The sequence below is a fragment of the Canis lupus genome, chromosome 28, assembly GCF_003254725.2.
Source record: "Canis lupus dingo isolate Sandy chromosome 28, ASM325472v2, whole genome shotgun sequence".
Classification (NCBI taxonomy): domain Eukaryota; kingdom Metazoa; phylum Chordata; class Mammalia; order Carnivora; family Canidae; genus Canis; species Canis lupus.
The window spans coordinates 24,264,988-24,283,425 of record NC_064270.1 but is presented as its reverse complement, the minus strand read 5'-3'; the positions used below and the strand labels follow the sequence as shown (position 1 = coordinate 24,283,425).

Genomic DNA, 18,438 nt, shown 5'->3' with positions numbered 1-18,438 from the left:
TTTTTTTCCTTAAATGTGTAAGTTGAGAGATTAATAAGCATCAACAATAATAAGGTGCACCCCAAATACACACATACACACACACTCACTCCCATATCCCTAAATACAAAATAAAAATAGGCTCAACATCACCAAAAAGGTAAGTCACCCAAAACATCAAAAGGGACAGAGCGTGCCATCTTGCTAATCGTCGGCCACTGATCAGGAAAAATTTGTAGAACCTCTGAAAAGGAGGAAGCAAGGAATAAGGGAAAAGATTCAGACAAAGAACTTTTTAAAAGGTTGTTGCAAGCATTTCCGTGAAAATGGTATTAACTAAGCAATTACAGGAAAAAACACTCTTTCTTATCTGAATGCACTTATGCCACAGGTCACACCCTATTATTGTCACTATTAAACATGTTAATAGCCCCAATGCAATGACTTTGTGTGGCTAGTTTTAAAAATGTACATGAATAGCTAACTAGAAAAAAGTGACTCACGCCTGCCCAGGTGGATATTGACTTTCTTAGTCATATTTACTCAACTGGTCCACCAACCTTACTTCCCTGGAGGACAGGGCTGAAATAACAGAATCCAGCCAACTTGCAAGGAAAAAAGAGGGAGGAAACTGAAAGTTCAGTCTGGCTGGGGTAGAGAGTGACCCGAATGTGGTGGTGGTAAAGCAGAAACTGGACTCCGAATGTCCCAAATCAAAAGCTTCCTCCCAGCCCCTGAGAAGGACTGACATATGTCCTTTAGCAAGTGGAGGACGGCTGGTATGGAAGACTCGGAACCATGGGCTATTGCCGTGGTCTTCAGTAACAGCAGTTTTATGGCTCTGCCCCTGTGCTGTGTGATCCCAAGCAGTTGCTACACCTCCCTGTGGCTCCCTTGCTAGAAGGGATCGCAGCATCTCCCTCTTGGGATGGTCCTCAGGTTCTGAAGAGTAACTATAAGCAAAGCGCTTACAGGAGCGCCTGGCCCATAGGAGATGCTGTGTAAAATCTTGCTCTGGTGCCCCCTGGAAGCAGGCTGGGCAGGTGTTCCACGCCCATCCCCTTTTACAGACACAGGGGGTGTGTCACAGAGGGGTAAAGCCTCTTGCCAACAGAGGTGCACTCAATCCTACTTCTGCCTCCCATCTCATGTGGTTTCCACTACGCTACCAGAGCCGCCCCTAGCACACCCACGCTGTGGATCGGGGTTTCCCTCACCCACGATTCGTGAAGTAGAAAGTACTACAGGGGATACCTAACTAGCGATGCCGTGCCAACGCCGCCGGCAAAGCAGGCTGTCCAACTGAGCTGCCCAGCAGGGGCTGGCCCCTCACACGGACACACTCTCAGCATGTGATGCCCCAGGGCTCGTGCTGGACCCCAGCTCCTCCGGCCAAGCCCTACTTTGTACGCTTCGACTCACTGGGTGCTCACAGCTGCCCACGTGTGATTCCCCTTCACCGGCAGGGCAACTGAGGCACAGAAGCTGGGTAACTTTGTCCAAGTTCCTACAGCTCATGGGCGGTGTCTGTGTGTCTGGCCTATTCACAGTTCAGAGACTTAGACCTGATCCTGGAAGTGGGGTGGACTGGTGCTTCCCCGAGATGTTTCTGTGTCCTGAGGGCAGAGCCAAGAAATGAACATAGTCACCAGCATCAAGGATCTCAAGTTATAAGGAAGAAACCCGGTCTTCCTGTTTTATTTTCCTCATACTCAAAATGGGTGCCTGGTTCTCCTTTATCTACCTCATAACTCTGACCAAAGATTAATGAGTTACCATTTGCCAGGCCCTGGTGGAGGGACAGCCATGTGCGGCAGGGCCTTATCATCTGTGGCCAGAGGACCAGCCGCCACGCTTGTTAAAGGCTGGACCAGTGGGCAGCTGCTGAGGAAAGGCTTCTCTCAGGCCAAGGCTCCTGCACAGAAGGCGGCCTCCCTGTCCTGTCACGCCCAGATCCATCAAAGGACATGGGCTTCCTGCATTCACCGGCTCCAGGAAGTCTGAGTACAGGCACCATTAGTGGATGAGGAAGGGACCAGAAACATCCTCAGTTTTATTCACATCTGGCCAAAGGGGGGCCCCTCTACATAGGAAGGTCTCCGCAAGACACTAACACATGAAGTCACCGACCAGAATCAAGACACGTTGTAGTGTCCGGAAGCATCCTTGATGTCACGTCAAGTGAGAAGAAAATACCAAACTATTGTAAGGTCCAATTCCAATTTTGTGAAACATCTTTAAAGTCCAGAAACAAGAATGATGAGAAAGAAATGCTTCCCAATATTAGGCCCTAATGCCCAACACAGCACCCAGCACGTAGTAGGTAGAGTATCAATGGTTTTAAAGGATAGAAGTCTCACTAATTGGCTCTTAAATATTCATTTTTCTTTTGAAAAAAAAAAAACTAATATTAATACTAAATCATTTGCCATTTAAGTCTTATAGAGTTCCTTAAAAAATTTATCATCTGTGTTGACTTTTGCTTTTCTGAGAAGGAAAGCATGATCTACACGGTCTTTATTCTTTGGGATTCCTGATTTGAAGAGAACTGTCGTTCCCAAGCATGGAGCAGTGTGGGGTACTGACATCGTATTGAATGATTTAAAGGAAATGAACAATGCTTCCCGTCCTTGGACAGCCACGTCTGCGAGAAAAGCCATTCACGGCTGCCTCAGGAAGGTATCACTGCAGAGGACTGGGCATTTCTCGGCACCCTGAATTCTCCAAGAGAATCTCTAAGTTCTAAATAACTCAGAACAAAGGCAAAATTGAGGTAATAACTTCTCTTTCTCCTGGGAGCTGTGGAATGTGCCAGGAAAGCATTTCCTGGGGGTCAAGCTGAATGGGATAACACAGAGTTCATCCTTCTCACAGAAGCCACACAGGACACTGGACCACGTGTGGCCTTTCCTGGGAGCCGGGCACCTTGGGTTCATGGGAGCACCACCCTCCACCCTTTCCTCGTAAACTGGCATCCTTATGGCTATGATAAACCTATCAGTGATCACGACACCCAGACAGCATGGCACCCGACAGGACAGCAAGATGCCGGGAACTCAGGGCCGTGGCGCACTCAGGGGCCCTGCCCTGGCACAAAGCAAACTTTGGATGGGTGGTTTCAGTTCAGAGCTAGCTCATCTCATACCGTCGTTCTGCTCCGGGACCTACCTCCAAACACCAGGGCTCCCCAACCTTGTGTAAGGAGTGGCTCCTTTTCATGTCCCTGAAGACTTGAGTGCTGACAGTGAAGTCTGAGGGGGGGTAGAAGTGCTGACAGTCATGTCCCTGAGTGCAGCAAGGGAGGGGGCACTGCTGCCAGGAAGAAACGGGAACAGAGTGAGGCTTGGGAGGGAGGGGGACGCAGTCACCGAGGTATTCACGGTCCCCAGCAGGACTTGCTTCCCTGACCCCACACTTCTCGGCAAACTCCAAGCAAGGAGGACTCTGGCTCCCGTGGCGACCCCAGGACTCTTCCACCTCCCTGGCTTCTAGCTTCGGGCCCCTTCCGTAAGCACAGCCTCCTCTATGCGCAGCTTTTCCGCTGCATCCCTGCCCGCTGTGCCCCCCTCTGCCCAGCCTTCCCCCAGGGGACGCGGCCGCTGCTTGCTCCAGCGGCCCAGCTGGCCAGCATTCCCTCTCTCTCTCTCTCAACTTACCTTACTGAATCCTCTATTCATCTAAGCCACGTGATACTGCTGGTATTTCTACCCTACAAAAACGCAATTACATATGGTTCCACCCAATACGGGAGCTACTTGAGGATCTCTCTGGTCACCTCCCCCTCTGCCCCTCTACCATTTTTTGGAGAGGTGGCTACGCTTACATCTCTGGACCTCTGGGAAACACCTGGCTGCACACAGCTTGAGTGCTCAAGAAGTATGTGCTGCACTGCATTTCAGCCCAGCTGGAGCTCCAGCAGGCCAGCGGCTTCAGTTCACTGACTGCCTACTCTGTTTGGGGCTCTAGACAGGAATGTGCCTGTTTTTCTGCAGCTCCTCACAACCACCCTGTGAGGTAGGTATCGTCATGCCCATTTTGCAGAGGAGGAAACTGACTCAGAGACGTTAAGGAGCATGCCCAAGGTCACACAGCTAGTAAATGGCAGAAGGGGAATATGGACCAGGTCTCACTCAACTCATGGTGCTGCTGTGTAGACTCGGTTGCCCATCCAGATGTTGACTACTGCTCTATAAACAGGATAGAGAATTTAGGGGCGTAAAGAGAGACCTGGGGTCCAAGAAGAGCTATTTTACAGCAAAGAAGTATCATTCTTACCATCTTTTAAAAAGGAAAATGTCTATGTCCTTTGTATGGATGTATGACTTTTCTACTCTAGTTTTTAAAGGGTTTATATGGAAAAAAATGCCATAAATAAATTATTCACCCTTCTTAATCCTGAATAAAAGAACTCAAGGTTAAGACTACGACATTGAGCACAAAACTCAATTATCTTATGTTCTGATATTCACCCAACATCAGCAGAAGGGGCACAGTGGGTGCTAAAGGCTCTGAGAGATAGGAAGTCGATGGAAATAAAGGACAAATTCTATAAAACAGCAACCACATTTCCGGAGCAATTTACGTGGTCACCATATTACCTGGTCCCCCCTTGATGCGGGGCAGGGGAGTATCCAGGTGGATTAAACCCATCCCAAGGCCATGTGAACTCCCAAAAGGGGAAGGGGCCATGTGACCAGCAAACTGGTGCTACCCCAGGGCCCTAGCTGGATGCAGCTGTCCCTGGATCTGGCCCTGGAAAGCCACCATTGCCGGAAGCCCCGAGGTCTGCGCCCCAGAAGGGGCAGACCAAGCCCTCAGAGGAAGCACTAGTTGCCCGTGCCCGGAGGTCTCTGGTCTCCGTCTGGGAAACAGAACCTCCCATTCTGCATTTCTCCACAGCACTCGTTTGTAAACAGGAATGTGAGTCATTAAGCAAGCAGGAGTCCATTTTCAAGATCAGCCCAGCTTTACAATTAAGGTAATCCTACTCTGCCTTGTTATAGGGGTGACTCACCTTACTGTCTCCCACTAGAGGTGACATGGTCTAACCCTCCGATTGTTCCTGGAAGGAACCCAGCAATATGGAGGTTTAAATCCCTGTCTGTTTGCTTTGTTTTCTAACCCGGTGCTGACAGCAAAGAGCCAAGGCTCCCAAGGGCAGGCGCCCCAGAGGACTTTGGAGAAGAAATGTATCTAAGACCACAGCATCTTTATGATCTTCCCATGGCCTTTCCTCGGGGTCCATACTCCCAGAGGGGCCTGTGGCTTAGGACATGTTACTTACACACACACACACACACACACACACACACACACACATACACATACACCCTCTAAGATCCAGACCCACCATTCCTGGGAACCTCAGAGCCAAATCTGCACATCACTTTAAGCAATTATTCTATAGGAGCTCCCAGCTTTGAGACATATGAGATTAACTTTATCATCATCTTCTCTTCTGGGCCTATGCTGCTTTTCTTTTTTTTTCTTTCTTTCTTTTTTGTCTTTTCTCATTCCTTTAAATATTCATTTCCAATCTTTGTGCATAATATGAAGTCTTCTAAGCCACTTCAAATTTTGGAGGGTTAAAAAATGCCTTATAAAGAAACGCAAATGTATATAGAAATACAAAATCATTCTGTAACGTGAAAGGACTGTAGTGGAGTCTCCCCTTATATGAAACTCTTCAACGGATCCTAAAGATTAAAAAGCAGACATCCACCAAGTTTTCTGCTCAGCATCCATTCATGCTTTTTTCCAGTAGCAATACCCTGAATTGTTTAGAAGGTACCACCCACCTCTCAAGCCACGTAGTTTATGTGAGGTGCACCCCTCAGTCCAATTGCACTCAGCATACCACACCTCCTGACCACAACCACTGGTTCAGAATTACAGGGGAAGGTAAGCTCTCTCTGGACTTCTACCTGCTTTCATGAAGTGACATCAACCCAGAGCCAAGGAAAGAAATGGTGGCCTGGTAAATAGGCCCCTGGATCCAGCTATGCCTGATGCATGCCACCTGTGCACTTTTCAGTTATGAGCTGTGGGTCAATACATTTATTTTGCTCAGGCCAATTTGAGAGAAAGGAATCCTAACTGGAACAGTCTAGTCACCAAAGCCAGACTGATTGCAATAATTGTCCATCTACAAATCTCTAAAACTAGAGATTCTCCGGGAAAAAGTAAATGAAGGCCTTGTGAGCCTCATGCTCCTGGCAGGCCAGGGGGGTTGTGATAAGGCAGTATTTTGGAGTAGGCACTTGGTACTTTTTGAAAGAAGAATGAATGTAGCTTGAGGCCACTTTCTGGGACAGGGAGAGGGACCCTGAACAACAACACCTGAAGGAACTGACATCCAGCCCTCCTGCTCCTCTAACAACACCTCTGACACCACTGGCCACACTGACCTATTTTAAGATGTGGTCTCCAGAAAGATAGAGCTGCAGATACTTAACAGCACTGAAATCTGCCTCCTAGCTCTCTCCAGCTACACCACCTGTGACACAGAACTTCTGAGAGATGCATTTCGCCAGAGCAAGGTGAAGGTCTGAAACTGTGGCATGTCAAGAGAGAAAGCAGACAGAGCGGGTGGCGGGTTTCATTTTTACTGGTGACTCAGCACCTGATGACACAGAGTGCTGACCAGTTCTGGGCATGGCCACACAGATCAAGAATCAAGATGTGTCACAAAAAAAAGTTGTGACAATGTTTGCGTCCTCTACTGTTCTGTTTCTTTCTGAGCTTAGGGCCACCCTTCAACAAATGGCTGGATAATATTCAAATATTAATACAGTAGAATGGAACCCAAACCCAATGAAGTCTGATTTGCTTTGCCAGGAAAAATAAAAAAGAGTATAGAAAGAGGACCTCAAAGCATTTAAGAAACAAAAACCCTAAAAAATACTAAAGCCTCAAGAGATAAAGATGGTATATGAAATAATGTTATTCAGACTCAATTTGGCCAATAGCTACTGGGCGAATTCTGAGCCCACCCTTCAGATAGACCTAAAAAGTCAAAAGTTTTCAATTTTGTCTCGGAGAAGTTTGATGTGATGGTTAATTTCATGTGTCGACCTGACTGTGCGCCACTGGGTGCCCAGATACTCAGGACAAATATTATTCTGAGTGTTTCTCTATTTTTTGGACAAGTTCAACATTAAAACTGACAGACTAGGGGCCCCTGGGTGGCTCAGTCAATTAAGCATCCAACTTTTGATTTTGGCTCAGGTCATGATCTTGAGGTTGTGAGATAGAGCCCCATGTCAGGCTCCGTGCTGGGTGTGGAGCCTGCTTACGACTCTCTCTTTCTCCTTGTCCCTCTGCCCTTCCCTACTCTCTCTCTATAAAACAAAACAAAACAAAACAAAACAAAACAAAACAAAAAAACTGGCAGACTAAAACTGATGCCCTTTCTCATATAGGTGGGCCTCATCCAATCCGGTAAAGGCCTGAATAACAAAAGCCTGGTCCTCCCCTCAAGGAGGGATTCTTTCTCCGGCCTGGTTGCCTTCAGGTGGAGCACTAACTTTTCTACACCTTCAGACTCCAACTGCAACCTTGGCTCTTCCAGGGGCTCAAGCCTGCCAGCCTTTGGACATGAACTACACTGTCAGCTCATGTGGCTCCCAGGCCTCTGAACGCAGACTGGACGACATCAAAAGCTCTCCCACATCTGTGCCTACTGCAGATCTTGGGACTTGCTTGTCTTCAATATTGTGTAAGCCAATTCCTCACAATAAATCTCTTTTTACACACACACACACACACACACACACACACACACAAAACTATTGGTTATGTTTCTCTGGAAAACCTTAATATATTTGAGTTGTGTTTTTTATGTGTTTCCTCCCCCAAGCAAGAGGGAAAGGATTATTTCTGGGTCTCTGAGAGAAATCAGAATTGTGAAATGAAATGGATCTTAGAAATTGTGTAATCAAATTCTTTATCATTTTTATTTTAAACCTCTACGTCTAGACATAAAAGGACCTACTCAGGTCTACACAGAGAAGAACAAAGCAAAACTAGACTTTAAAAATGGGAGTTCAGGGTTCTATATATAACATGGAAGAATTTTATTTTGAAACTGCAGTATCTTTGGAGGAATAAGAAATCCATTTAAGGGGCGCCTAGGTGGCTCAGTTGGTTAAGCATCTGCCTTCAGCTCAGGTCATGATCCCAGGGTCCTGGGATAGAGGCCAGCAGGTGGCCTGCTTCTCCCTCTCCCTCTGCTTCTCCCCACTACTCATGTGTGCACATGCAGGCACGCATGCTTTATCTCTCTCAAATAATTAAATAAAATCTTTAATTGAAAAAAAGAAAGAAATCCATTTAAGAGAAAGGCACTGGCAAGAGCCATTCCACTAGAGAAGCCAATAAGCAAAATGACAATTTTTTTTAATTGCTAAGTGCATAAAATCCCATCTCTTAATCATTTACTCACATATATATACACACATGTGTAGAAAAAGGACGCCAGAAAAGAAGCAATAGCAGCCACTCATCCAACCACCCACCCAGACTACCAAAGCCCACATACACATGTCACCTTGGAAAGAGAGTTCAGGTCTGTACAGGTCATGCTGCTCTATGCTTTAAGCGCCATCAATAATTCTCACCTCTGAAGGTGAGGTAACTTTGGTGGGAACTAATTACGTTCAAAATATGTTGTCAAACAACTTAACACAGATGCAAAGAAACTGTAATCAGAGCTACAGACAGACAAGTCACCATTTTTATCATTAAAGCCAAACCACGACATGATCACTGACGTGGCAAACAGAAAGCAACATCTTTTATTTGTGGTTACATTTCCAAACTGTGAGTGTGTGCAAGTGACAAAGTGTGAGAGTCTATGCGAGGTACATACATGTTGGCACATGTGTGCACACCTGCATGCACATGGAGGTGGGCAAGTGTCATCACTTATGGAAGACAGTGGCCTAGAGTCAAGAATGGCAAGTGGCCACACAAAGGACTGCAATTCCTTCTTCCCCTGTCACTGTCCCTGAGCCTCCTGCTCAGAGCTGGCATGGGGTCAAACATGATCACCGTCTCTATGTTCAAGGGATGCAGAAGTGAAGTCTGCCTTGTCACTCAAGAACCTCATCTCAGTGAGAAAGACCAGAGTCAAATGGAAGGCAAAACAGGATGAACACGAAAGAAGTGAAAGTTAAGTCCATCCTTACACGTGTCTTTTTATAAAGCAAAGTTCACAGGGCGCCTGGGTTGGCAGGGTGGTTGGTAGCATAACTTCTTTTGTAAATGTTTGCACTGTCCTACATTATTTATCCAATTAACCACCATTTTTCAAGAACTGATCATATGGGGCGCCTGGGAGGCTCAGTGGTTGAGTGTCTGCTTTTCGCTCAGGGCATGCTCCCGGGGTCCTGGGACTGAGTTCCACATGGGTCTCCCCACAGGGAGCCTGCTTCTCCCTCTGCCTATGCCTCTGCCCGTGTGTCTCTCATGAATAAATACATAAAATATTATTCTTTTTTTAAAAAAAAGGCAAAGTTCACGTCTTCTCAACCTCAGCACAGAAACAGAGGCAGGGCCGCAGTCATCGCCATCACCCACTAACTGGCTGTGTGGCCCGCATTTCTGAGGCTCAGTTTGTCAGGTCACTAGAAGGTGCCTTCAAAGGGCCTGGTCTACCTCCCACAGGCTCCAATTCTTCAGGGTGAGCAGAACACAGAGCAGGGGAACTCATTAGGTCTACGAATGGCTCTAAGTACAAATCCAATGTGCCTCAAGTTCTGGATGTGGCCCTTGTATCATAAGAGGAGATATTTACTGAAGACAGTTATATCCAAAGAGAAAAGGTCATACCTAAAGTTTTCTTTTACCAGATAAAAGCCATACATGGCCAAGAAAAAGATTTGAGGGATAAGGTATCATGAATGAGGATTTGAACCATCATTTCGAAAGATGCTTATTGGCTCAAAGAAAATTTTACCAACTTGTGTTGTTTTCTGGAAGAAAAAAAATACTTCTGCATATCAAATATTAAGAAGTTGGAGATAAAACATAGCTTTTTTTCATTACAGTATCATAAACAACAAAAGAAACAGTATCTTACAACAAAAGAAAAGTAAGTATAAAATAGTTTCTTAAAGAATTTGGAGTAGGGGGAGAGCCTCGATGGCACAGTAGGTTAAGCATCTGCCTTCAGGTCAGGTCATAATCCAGGGGTCCTGGGATAGAGCCCTGCGTCAGTCTCCCTGCTCAGTGCAGGGCCTATTTCTCCCTCTCCCTCTGACCTGTCCCACTGCTCATTCTCTCTCTCTCGCTCGGTCTCCCTTCTCATGCTCTCTGTCTCTTTAATAAATAAATAAAATCTTTCAAAAAAAAAGTTTGGAATAAAGTAAAAAAGAACTTACTTGGGTAATTCTGAATAAAGGAGATAATTTTATTTTTTAGCTGGTATTAACACTAAATTACCTTTTTAAGTGATGGTCAAAGCTTTACTGGAAAGTAAAGCCTTGCTTTATGAAAGGCAATAATGTCGAATGGCTAACCTTAATATTGGGAAATCAGCCAAGACATGCAAAAGACTGAAGGAATTTCTAATAGACCTTGCTGGAACGCTCAACGAAGCCCTTTCTGAGGCTATTCTAATTCCTTGGATACCCAGACACTAGCAGAGCCCTGGTGCATCTCTCCCATCTGTCTCCTTGGACAGTGCAGAGGTTCCATCCACTCTGGCCCAAGCACATGGCAAGTGAAGCTTCTCCCTGCCACCAACCTCCATCTCCATTACCTGCATGTGGATCTAAGAGTCCTTGCCCTCAACAGTGTAATCTCTCCAGACAAAAAAAAAAAAAATGCCTTGAGCTCAAGAACAAAACACGCTCAGCAATTACTCAAGAGAACAGGAGCTGATTCCCAAGCGTAGACACAAAATAGAATCCCATGTATTGTACCCAGCAGTGACCGCTATGGAAAGACTAGGAGGCATGAGCTCAGGTCCAAGAACCGCAGGCTGCAGGAAGCGGTAGGAGTCCAGCCCACAGGGGTCAGGTGACACTGTGTCTTTAATGAGATTCCCACTAAAGGGGGGGTTCCTTGTCCCAGACCAGCCCTTGGTTCTGTATCATGTCACCAGGGACCACGAGCAACACTGTACAGAATCCAGGAAGCAGGAGGAGCAAAGGGGGCTGACTGACTGGGACTTACACGGTCTACCAGTAGATCCTCTCCTTCAAAATCAACATATGTCCTATGAAGACAGAGACAAGCAGCCAAAACGGGACTAAATATGGCCGTAAGGGCCACACAGGCATCTGGTGTGCCTGGGGATCTATCTAGCTACCACTCAGGAAATTTGGAGTGCTTCACTCTGAAAGAGAAAGCAGTGTTGATAAACACCACCCTCCTCCCCTGTCAGTGGAGACCAAATGTTTTAAAATGCAAATAGCAGGTTTCTGGAACAACCCTGGAATCTCTCCTGGAAACGTTTTCATAATTCACATCTTGTTAACCACAGGAGCCCCAATTACATTTCTTCTTTTCTCATTTCCACTAACCAATTATTAGCATTAGATACCATACTATTTTCTGCTAATATGTTTCCTGACAACATCAAACTCCAGAGGGTCTTCCTGGTATAGGAGCGGAGCCACTGTGCAGACGAGGGCAGACTTACAAGAAAATGGTCTTTCAACCCTCTCAGTGTTTACGAAACACTATACAAATTGCACAAAAACATGTATTAAGTTGAAATCGTTTGGAATAAAGTTCTCCCCCAACATTATAAAAAGAGAGATCCCAGTGGAAAGATATAAGGATATAGATATTCAAAAGCAATGGGTTCCCCGCAGGCGGGACCAACCCACGACACCATCTCACTCAGAATGGGAAGGCATGCAAGAATTTGGGGAAAGGCTCACCAGCTCCATTCACCAAGTCCTTGGTTCCAAAATGACACTGGCCTCTTTCCATCATCCCCAGAAAGAACTGGGCTATCATCAATCAGATAACTTGAGCGCACGCCCGGAGCGACCGCAACAGGTCTTGTGCAGGCTGTCATGATGTGGCAGGAGGCAGCACTGCTTTCCTCAAGGTGGGCCCTGCCTGAGTCAGATGCTTGGCTAGTAAAAGTGGGGTTAAAGGGAGCCTTGAGAGAGAAAAAAATCCTACACTTGTGTGTGCGTGTATAAGGCAACAGAGAAAGTATACCCACAAACTGGAGGACTCCATCCATCTCACTTCTGTTTCTTCCCACCACTAAATGGATGGGTCCTCCTGATAACACGCAGAGCCCAGAATGCTGAACACACGTTCTCTTTACTTAGCTGGTTCTGAAAGAACCCGTAATTTTCAGGGTTCTCTCAAAGACTGTTAAGGGTTCCCTGCTCCTTAAAGTGAAATTCATCTTCCTATGTCTAACACATGCAGCCAATAAAGAAAGAAAAAAAATACAGGTTTTCCCTGAAAAGCTTTTCCTCACAGTACTTAAGAGATATTAATACCCTCAGGTACTGGAGGCTAGTGATCAGGAGTGATTACAAGGCAGCTGACCTGGGCTGGATCTACCCAAAGCAGAGAAACTAGGCCCTTGGCCACACCAACCCCAGGGCAGACTGCAGCCAGTAGGGCAAATCTGCACCAAGTCTATTTCCCTATCTCTAGAATGTAAACATACCTGGGCCTCTACATATTTACAACAGGTAAAACCAACAACCAAAACAGTAACAAACAAGTAAACCACACACACACACCCATACCAAGAATAAAAAAAAAAAGACTCCCCAGGCTGGAACTAACCTCATCTGATCTCAATCTTTTGGATGCCATTTGAGTGATGAGCACCCGAGGAGAAAATGAAGACAAAGGACACAGTCCTGCTATCAGGGACATGTCTGAGTCACTGGAGATACTGTCTTAATCTTCAGCCAACCCAGCAAAAGTTACCAGCAAAACAGTTATTACCTTTACACATGAAAAGCCTTGTGTTTCAGGGAGAACAGGAACTCTACAGTCATCTTTACCCAATATCTGGTCCCTGGTAAAACCTGTTGAGGTTAGAACTTGTTAAAGTAGGAAGACCACTCAAAGACTCGGAAATCTTTGCCCCATCATGGTATTTATCATAAGAGCACTTACAAGAGAGAAGGGATGATTTTGAAAATTAAAGCAAATATAATATAATCTAGCTTTTATTTTTAAAATTCTGATGTCTACCATCAGCTGATAGGTCAATGAAATGGGATCTATCCATATGATGGAATATTACTTGACTATAAGAAAGTAACAAAATATTGATGAATGCCACAACATGGATGAATACCAAAAACATTATGCGGAGTGAAAGAAGCCAGTCACCGAGGACCACGTATTGCTCAACTCTCTGAATGTATGAAATGCCCAGAAGAGGCAAATCCATGAAGGCAGAGAGTAGATGCGGGGGATGGCTAAGCACTGGGGGAAATGGAGAGTGATGAAAAATCTCCTGAAGCTAATTGGGGTGAAGGCTGCAAAATTCTGTAAATCCACCAAAAACCATTAAATCGTACACTTCAAATGGATGAGCTGTATGGTAGGGGAATAAACTTATTTTTTGATGTTTCAATTCGCACAATCGCCATTGTCTTATCTCTAACTGCTTTCTATTTGAATTCTGAGCACACTCCGTTTGAAACGACAACACAACTCTGGGAAACAGGAAGGATTAAGAATTATTATTCCCATTTTACAGGAAGCAGAGGTCCATGAGCTTCTATTTCCTATTTTCTATTGGCTGGCTAGGTTTCCACAGGGCACAGGGAAGAGTGTAAAGGCTGGGGTCATAGGCCTTATCATCCCCCAAACCAGGGAGGGACTAATCACCAGCTCTTGCCAGATGTCTAGAAACTTACTCAGTTGGGTCATACATACATGCTACTAAACAAAAGACATTTGAGAATGGCACTTGGATTACTGGAATATAATTCTCAATAGCATGAAATTCAGGTTAAACACTTTAGCTCAAAAAGCAGGGGAGGGGGAAGAAGTCATCTCTTGAGTTGATATCTGGTGGGGTGAAAATACACCCAATTAGATGTGGCCATATAATTTTCACATCAAACATCCTGTGCTCCCAAAGGCAACTAATGGCACAGCTTGCTGTGGATTTTCCCAAGTTTTCAAGAGCAGTGACAGCCCTCTTCAACAAAGCCATTTAACATAACAGAAGGTTAAAGTGGGAACCACAAACACTTGCTTTTCTTAATTTACACCTTTCATTTACTTCCCCCAGAAATGTCATGGAGAAGCCATGAAATTTATGATGTACTGTCAATAGAGGATTCCTTTTAAGAACACGATTTAGAAAGCAAAATGCAAATTCTAGAAGGTGATCTGGAACTATACCTTCAAAAACAAACAAAAAACTTGTAGTATTCCAGGAAAAGCAAGATGATTTGTTTTGGATCTCTCACTTTAAAAAAATAAAAGATGATCAGAAGAGTAGAAGACTAGGGTTTTGAGAAATGTAAATGTACTAACTTCACATTACCTTTTCTACTGACCAAGAAAGTAGGATACAAACCCACTGCTGGACCACAGCAGACAAAACACGGCTCATGAAGCTATTCTCTGTGTCACAGACCTTTCTGAAGCCTGAGAAGCTACTAGTTTTTATAACACCATGCTCGTGTCGTACTGATTTTTTTTTTTTTGAAGAAAACTCTAGTAAACCAAGATATTAAGTACATAAAGTAACTGTGGAAAAAAAAAGACAGCTTAGATTGTACATCTGCAAATTGGTGTGCTACTCGTTTTAAAATATTCTTTCCTATGCCTGAATCTCTTCTGTAGTTTCAGGAGGGACAGCTGCTCAATAATCATTTATGCTAAAAAGCAGGCATTCTCCACCTCAGCACTACTGACATTTGACCACTCTTGTGGTGGGGGCTGCCCTAGCAGCATCCCTACTACCCACTAGATGACAGTAGCATCCCCTGCCCAGCTGTGACAACCAAAAATGCATCCTGACATTGTCAAATGTCTCGTGGGGAGCAAAATCGCCCCAGCTGAGAACCAGTGAGTTACAGGTAACTGGCAGGAAAATATTCCCCCCTGGCATGGACTGATCCAGAGGTTCTGGCCTGAAAAAGTACCTGGATCACTGTAGTAGGAGCAGCAAAATCACCCAACCCTAATCCAAATCCTCGGATGCTAATTAGGAAACCCAGAAAACTATGGTGATGCACATGTCCCCAGGAGGCCCTCAGTGACCAATATGTAGCCTTCAGCTATGTTCAAGGTCCTGGGAGCCCTACAACTCTTTTAATATTGTCCCTAATGTTGTCATTTACAAATGTATGAAGTGACAGTACTAGCAAGATTAGTATGCGGCTCAAGGCAAGGAGGAAAGGGTTCCAGTTATGTTTAGATCTCTTTAAAATCACAGAGCTTTAGTAATCTGCTGATCTACAATAAATAACCTAGTCCCTCAGGAAAACTCAAATTAATACCTTTCCAAAGTCAGGGGAATCTGTTGGTAGCCAGCTGGCAAAACAATGACATTTTTACTTCTGATCTCCTTAACAAAAGAGTTCAAACTATAAAATAAAGAATGAAGCCCCAGTCTAACTTACAGATCTAAAATGTTCTGCATGAAGCTAGTCTGAGTCTCCAGGAGATCCAAGATCACATTTGTGCTCAAGGCAAGAGAGGTGCTAGCATCAACATCCTCGCTGACCTTTGAGGAAATATAGTCAAATTGACCATCCTCTGGATGCTCCCAGCCACGCCAGCTCACCAGCGAGGGACACAAGAGAACAGCACCAGATGCAGAGGTACAAACCCCAGGCCCATCATGACATCCCAGTGCCTCTGGTCCAGAGCAGAGAAACGCGACAATGCATCATCATTCCTGGGGTGTGGTTTGTTTTCTGGACATTGTGCCAGCAACTCCCGCCCGGAGTCATCCAGGCCACTGGGATGGGCAGCAGTCTGGCTCAGTGACTCATGCCGAGGCCAACAGGTTGGGAGGCTTGCAAGAATGGAAATGGGGCCGGAAGCAGCTCCGAAGGGAAGAGTCAAGAACATCTTGTGACCACTGAAATCCAAACACTTTCATGATCACATCAGAACATAGGCTTTCAGGGTTGGCACAATGATAAGTTGACAGTTATTTCTCTATAGGCCCCAAGAGGAAAAAAGGGAGCCTGGGAGCTCATGGTCAGAGCTCTAGACTGGAAAGATACCTGCTTGAAAGACAGACACACACACACCCTATCAGGAGGACAGTGCAGGACCAAAGCAGCCTTGCACTTCCACCCACACACCAGGCCACCTGGCTCTGCCCTATGGAAACACGGCTGGTCACCCACCTCCTAGGGTACACACCCACCACTGGAGACACGAATAGCATAGTCGCTCTGGCTTAGAGGCCAGATTCATCACTCAGCACTTAACACCTGGATTTAGTAAGAAACCTCAAGAATCCTGGTCTCTGCAGTTTACCCTAAGATACCAGAAAGGTCTTGGATTCAGTGCCACCCCCACATCATTACCATGACATATACAGGAAAGCAAGCACACTGTTTCTTGTTTTGTTTTGTTTTGCTTTTTCCACCCAAAAGGCAGGCAGAAAACAACAGATGGCTAGAGATCAAGGCAAGAACCAAGGTATGAGCACCCTCCAAGTCACGTGCTAGCAAATAAAAACTTCTCCTACTTTACTGCCAGCTTTCTGAGCATGAACAACATCTGTACTGGTTCCTTTTATTTAACTAGTTTATAAGTGAGTGAGCAACTTGAAAAGCACTTTGCCCATTTATTAACAGCCATTTGCCAGAAGAGTCCTTCTCCTTGGGGAAGGTTACTAAAGAAGGGGCACCCCAACTCTACTTCCCTCGGCAACCACACAGCCCCAGGCCAGCCCCCTGGCCCACAGGAACCCACTCATTTGGAGACAGGTGACAGTCCTCCATGGATCTATACCAATGCGACCTGCCTGATAGGATGTGCACCGTCCCCGTGCTGGGCCAGCAGGGACAAACCTCAGCAGGACAGGCAACCAGCTCGGAGGCAGTCAGCTCACACACAACCGGCACAGCTGCCTTGGGCTCAGCTCGGGTTTCAGTTCAGGCACCAGCAAGGTTTGTTCCCGGGCCCAGTCCCAACACTGATAACATTCCTCACAGCTGCCGCGCCGGAACAGAGAAGGTGAAAGGCTCCCCCGTGTAAAGTGTGAACCAGGGGAGAAAATCAGCAAGACGGGGGTGAGAAGACACAAGGGAAAAGGAGGTTTCCCCAATCCCCTCCCCACCCCGGAGCCCCTCTAGGCGCTCAGGGCCTCCGTACTACTTCTCCACATCTGCTCTAACATCACGAGACAGCTCCTCCAGCTTCTCCTGGCTGGTGGACCTTGAGAGCAGGCCTTGCCCCAAGAGGGGAACACCAGGAGCCCTCATTCCCAACCTTCCCTGGGCAGCTCATCTCCCTCTCCCCACTGACATGGGAGACCCCGGGTATTAAAAGGAAGGAGTCAGGGGATCCCTGGGTGGCTCAGCTGTTTAGCACCGGTTTTTGGCCCAGGACGTGATCCTGGGGTCCCGGGATCAAGTCCCACGTCGGGCTCCCAGCAAGGAGCCTGCTTCTCCCTCTGCCTGTGTTTCTGCCCCCCTCCAATGTCTATCATGAATAAACAAATAAAATCTTTTAAATAAATAAATAAATAATAAAAGGAAGGAGTCCATTCCACCCAAGGTCCAGATCTAACCCACCAGGCATTCCACTCCTCATTCCTATATGCTCATTTGTACTCAAAAGATTGTTGGGGCGGAGGGTGGGGGGGGAGGAGGTGTGCAGCCCCTGGGCGGTTCAGTGCATCTGCCTTTGGCTCAGGTCATGATCCTAGGGTCCTGGGATCGAGCCCCATATTGGGCTCCCTGCTCAGTGGGGAGTCTGCTTCTCCCTCTGCCTCCCCCCACTCGTGCTCGTGCTCCTATGCTCTCTCTCCCATAAATAAATAAAATCTTTAAAGAAGTTCACTTGGGTGTTTCTATTGTCTGGCTTCTTGGGGCACACAGGGTCATGAGACAGCATAGAGGAAAGCAAAGGTCATGGAATTCCAGTGGACTGAGGTGCCAAGAGGGTATCTTGGACAAGCTTCTATCAATAGTTTCCCCATTTCACTAAGAGAAAGGAACAATCCCGAAAGACCCCACATTGCAGGAATCCGTTTATATGAAACGCCCAGAACAGACCAAGCCATAGAGACAGGAAATATACAGTAGTGCCATCTAGGACTGGAAGAACTGTGGGAAATGGAGAGTGACCGATAATGGGCATGGAGGTCCTGGGCGGGAGGGAGGGCTGCACAACTGGATACGGAACAATCAGGGAACCGTCCACTCTAAACAGATGAACTATTGGTATATGAACTATATCTTCATGAAGTACTGTGTAAAAAAAGTTTCCTCACTTGAGCTACAGCACACATGGGCTTCTGTTGTCCCCTGGTTG

The 18,438-nt window shown here is 46.1% G+C and overlaps 1 protein-coding gene across 49 annotated transcripts in view; it reads right to left on the bottom strand.

Moving 5' to 3' along the window:
• Positions 1-18,438, bottom strand: part of TCF7L2 (transcription factor 7 like 2) — a 281,057-nt gene that overhangs the window by 151,452 nt on the left and 111,167 nt on the right. For 23 of the 49 annotated variants that reach the window (XR_007406926.1, XR_007406927.1, XR_007406925.1 and 20 more), the window contains one exon: positions 3,148-3,291. The exons of 20 other annotated variants lie outside the window; for them this stretch is intronic. Coding sequence is in view for 21 of the 29 variants with exons in the window: in XM_025467219.3 (XP_025323004.3) it covers positions 3,148-3,291 (144 nt within the window). In the remaining 8 variants the exon portion in view is untranslated. The remainder of the gene's footprint in view (positions 1-3,147; positions 3,292-18,438) is intronic. 6 more of the 49 variants (XM_025467220.3, XM_049103619.1, XM_025467227.3 and 3 more) reach the window with 1 other exon arrangement.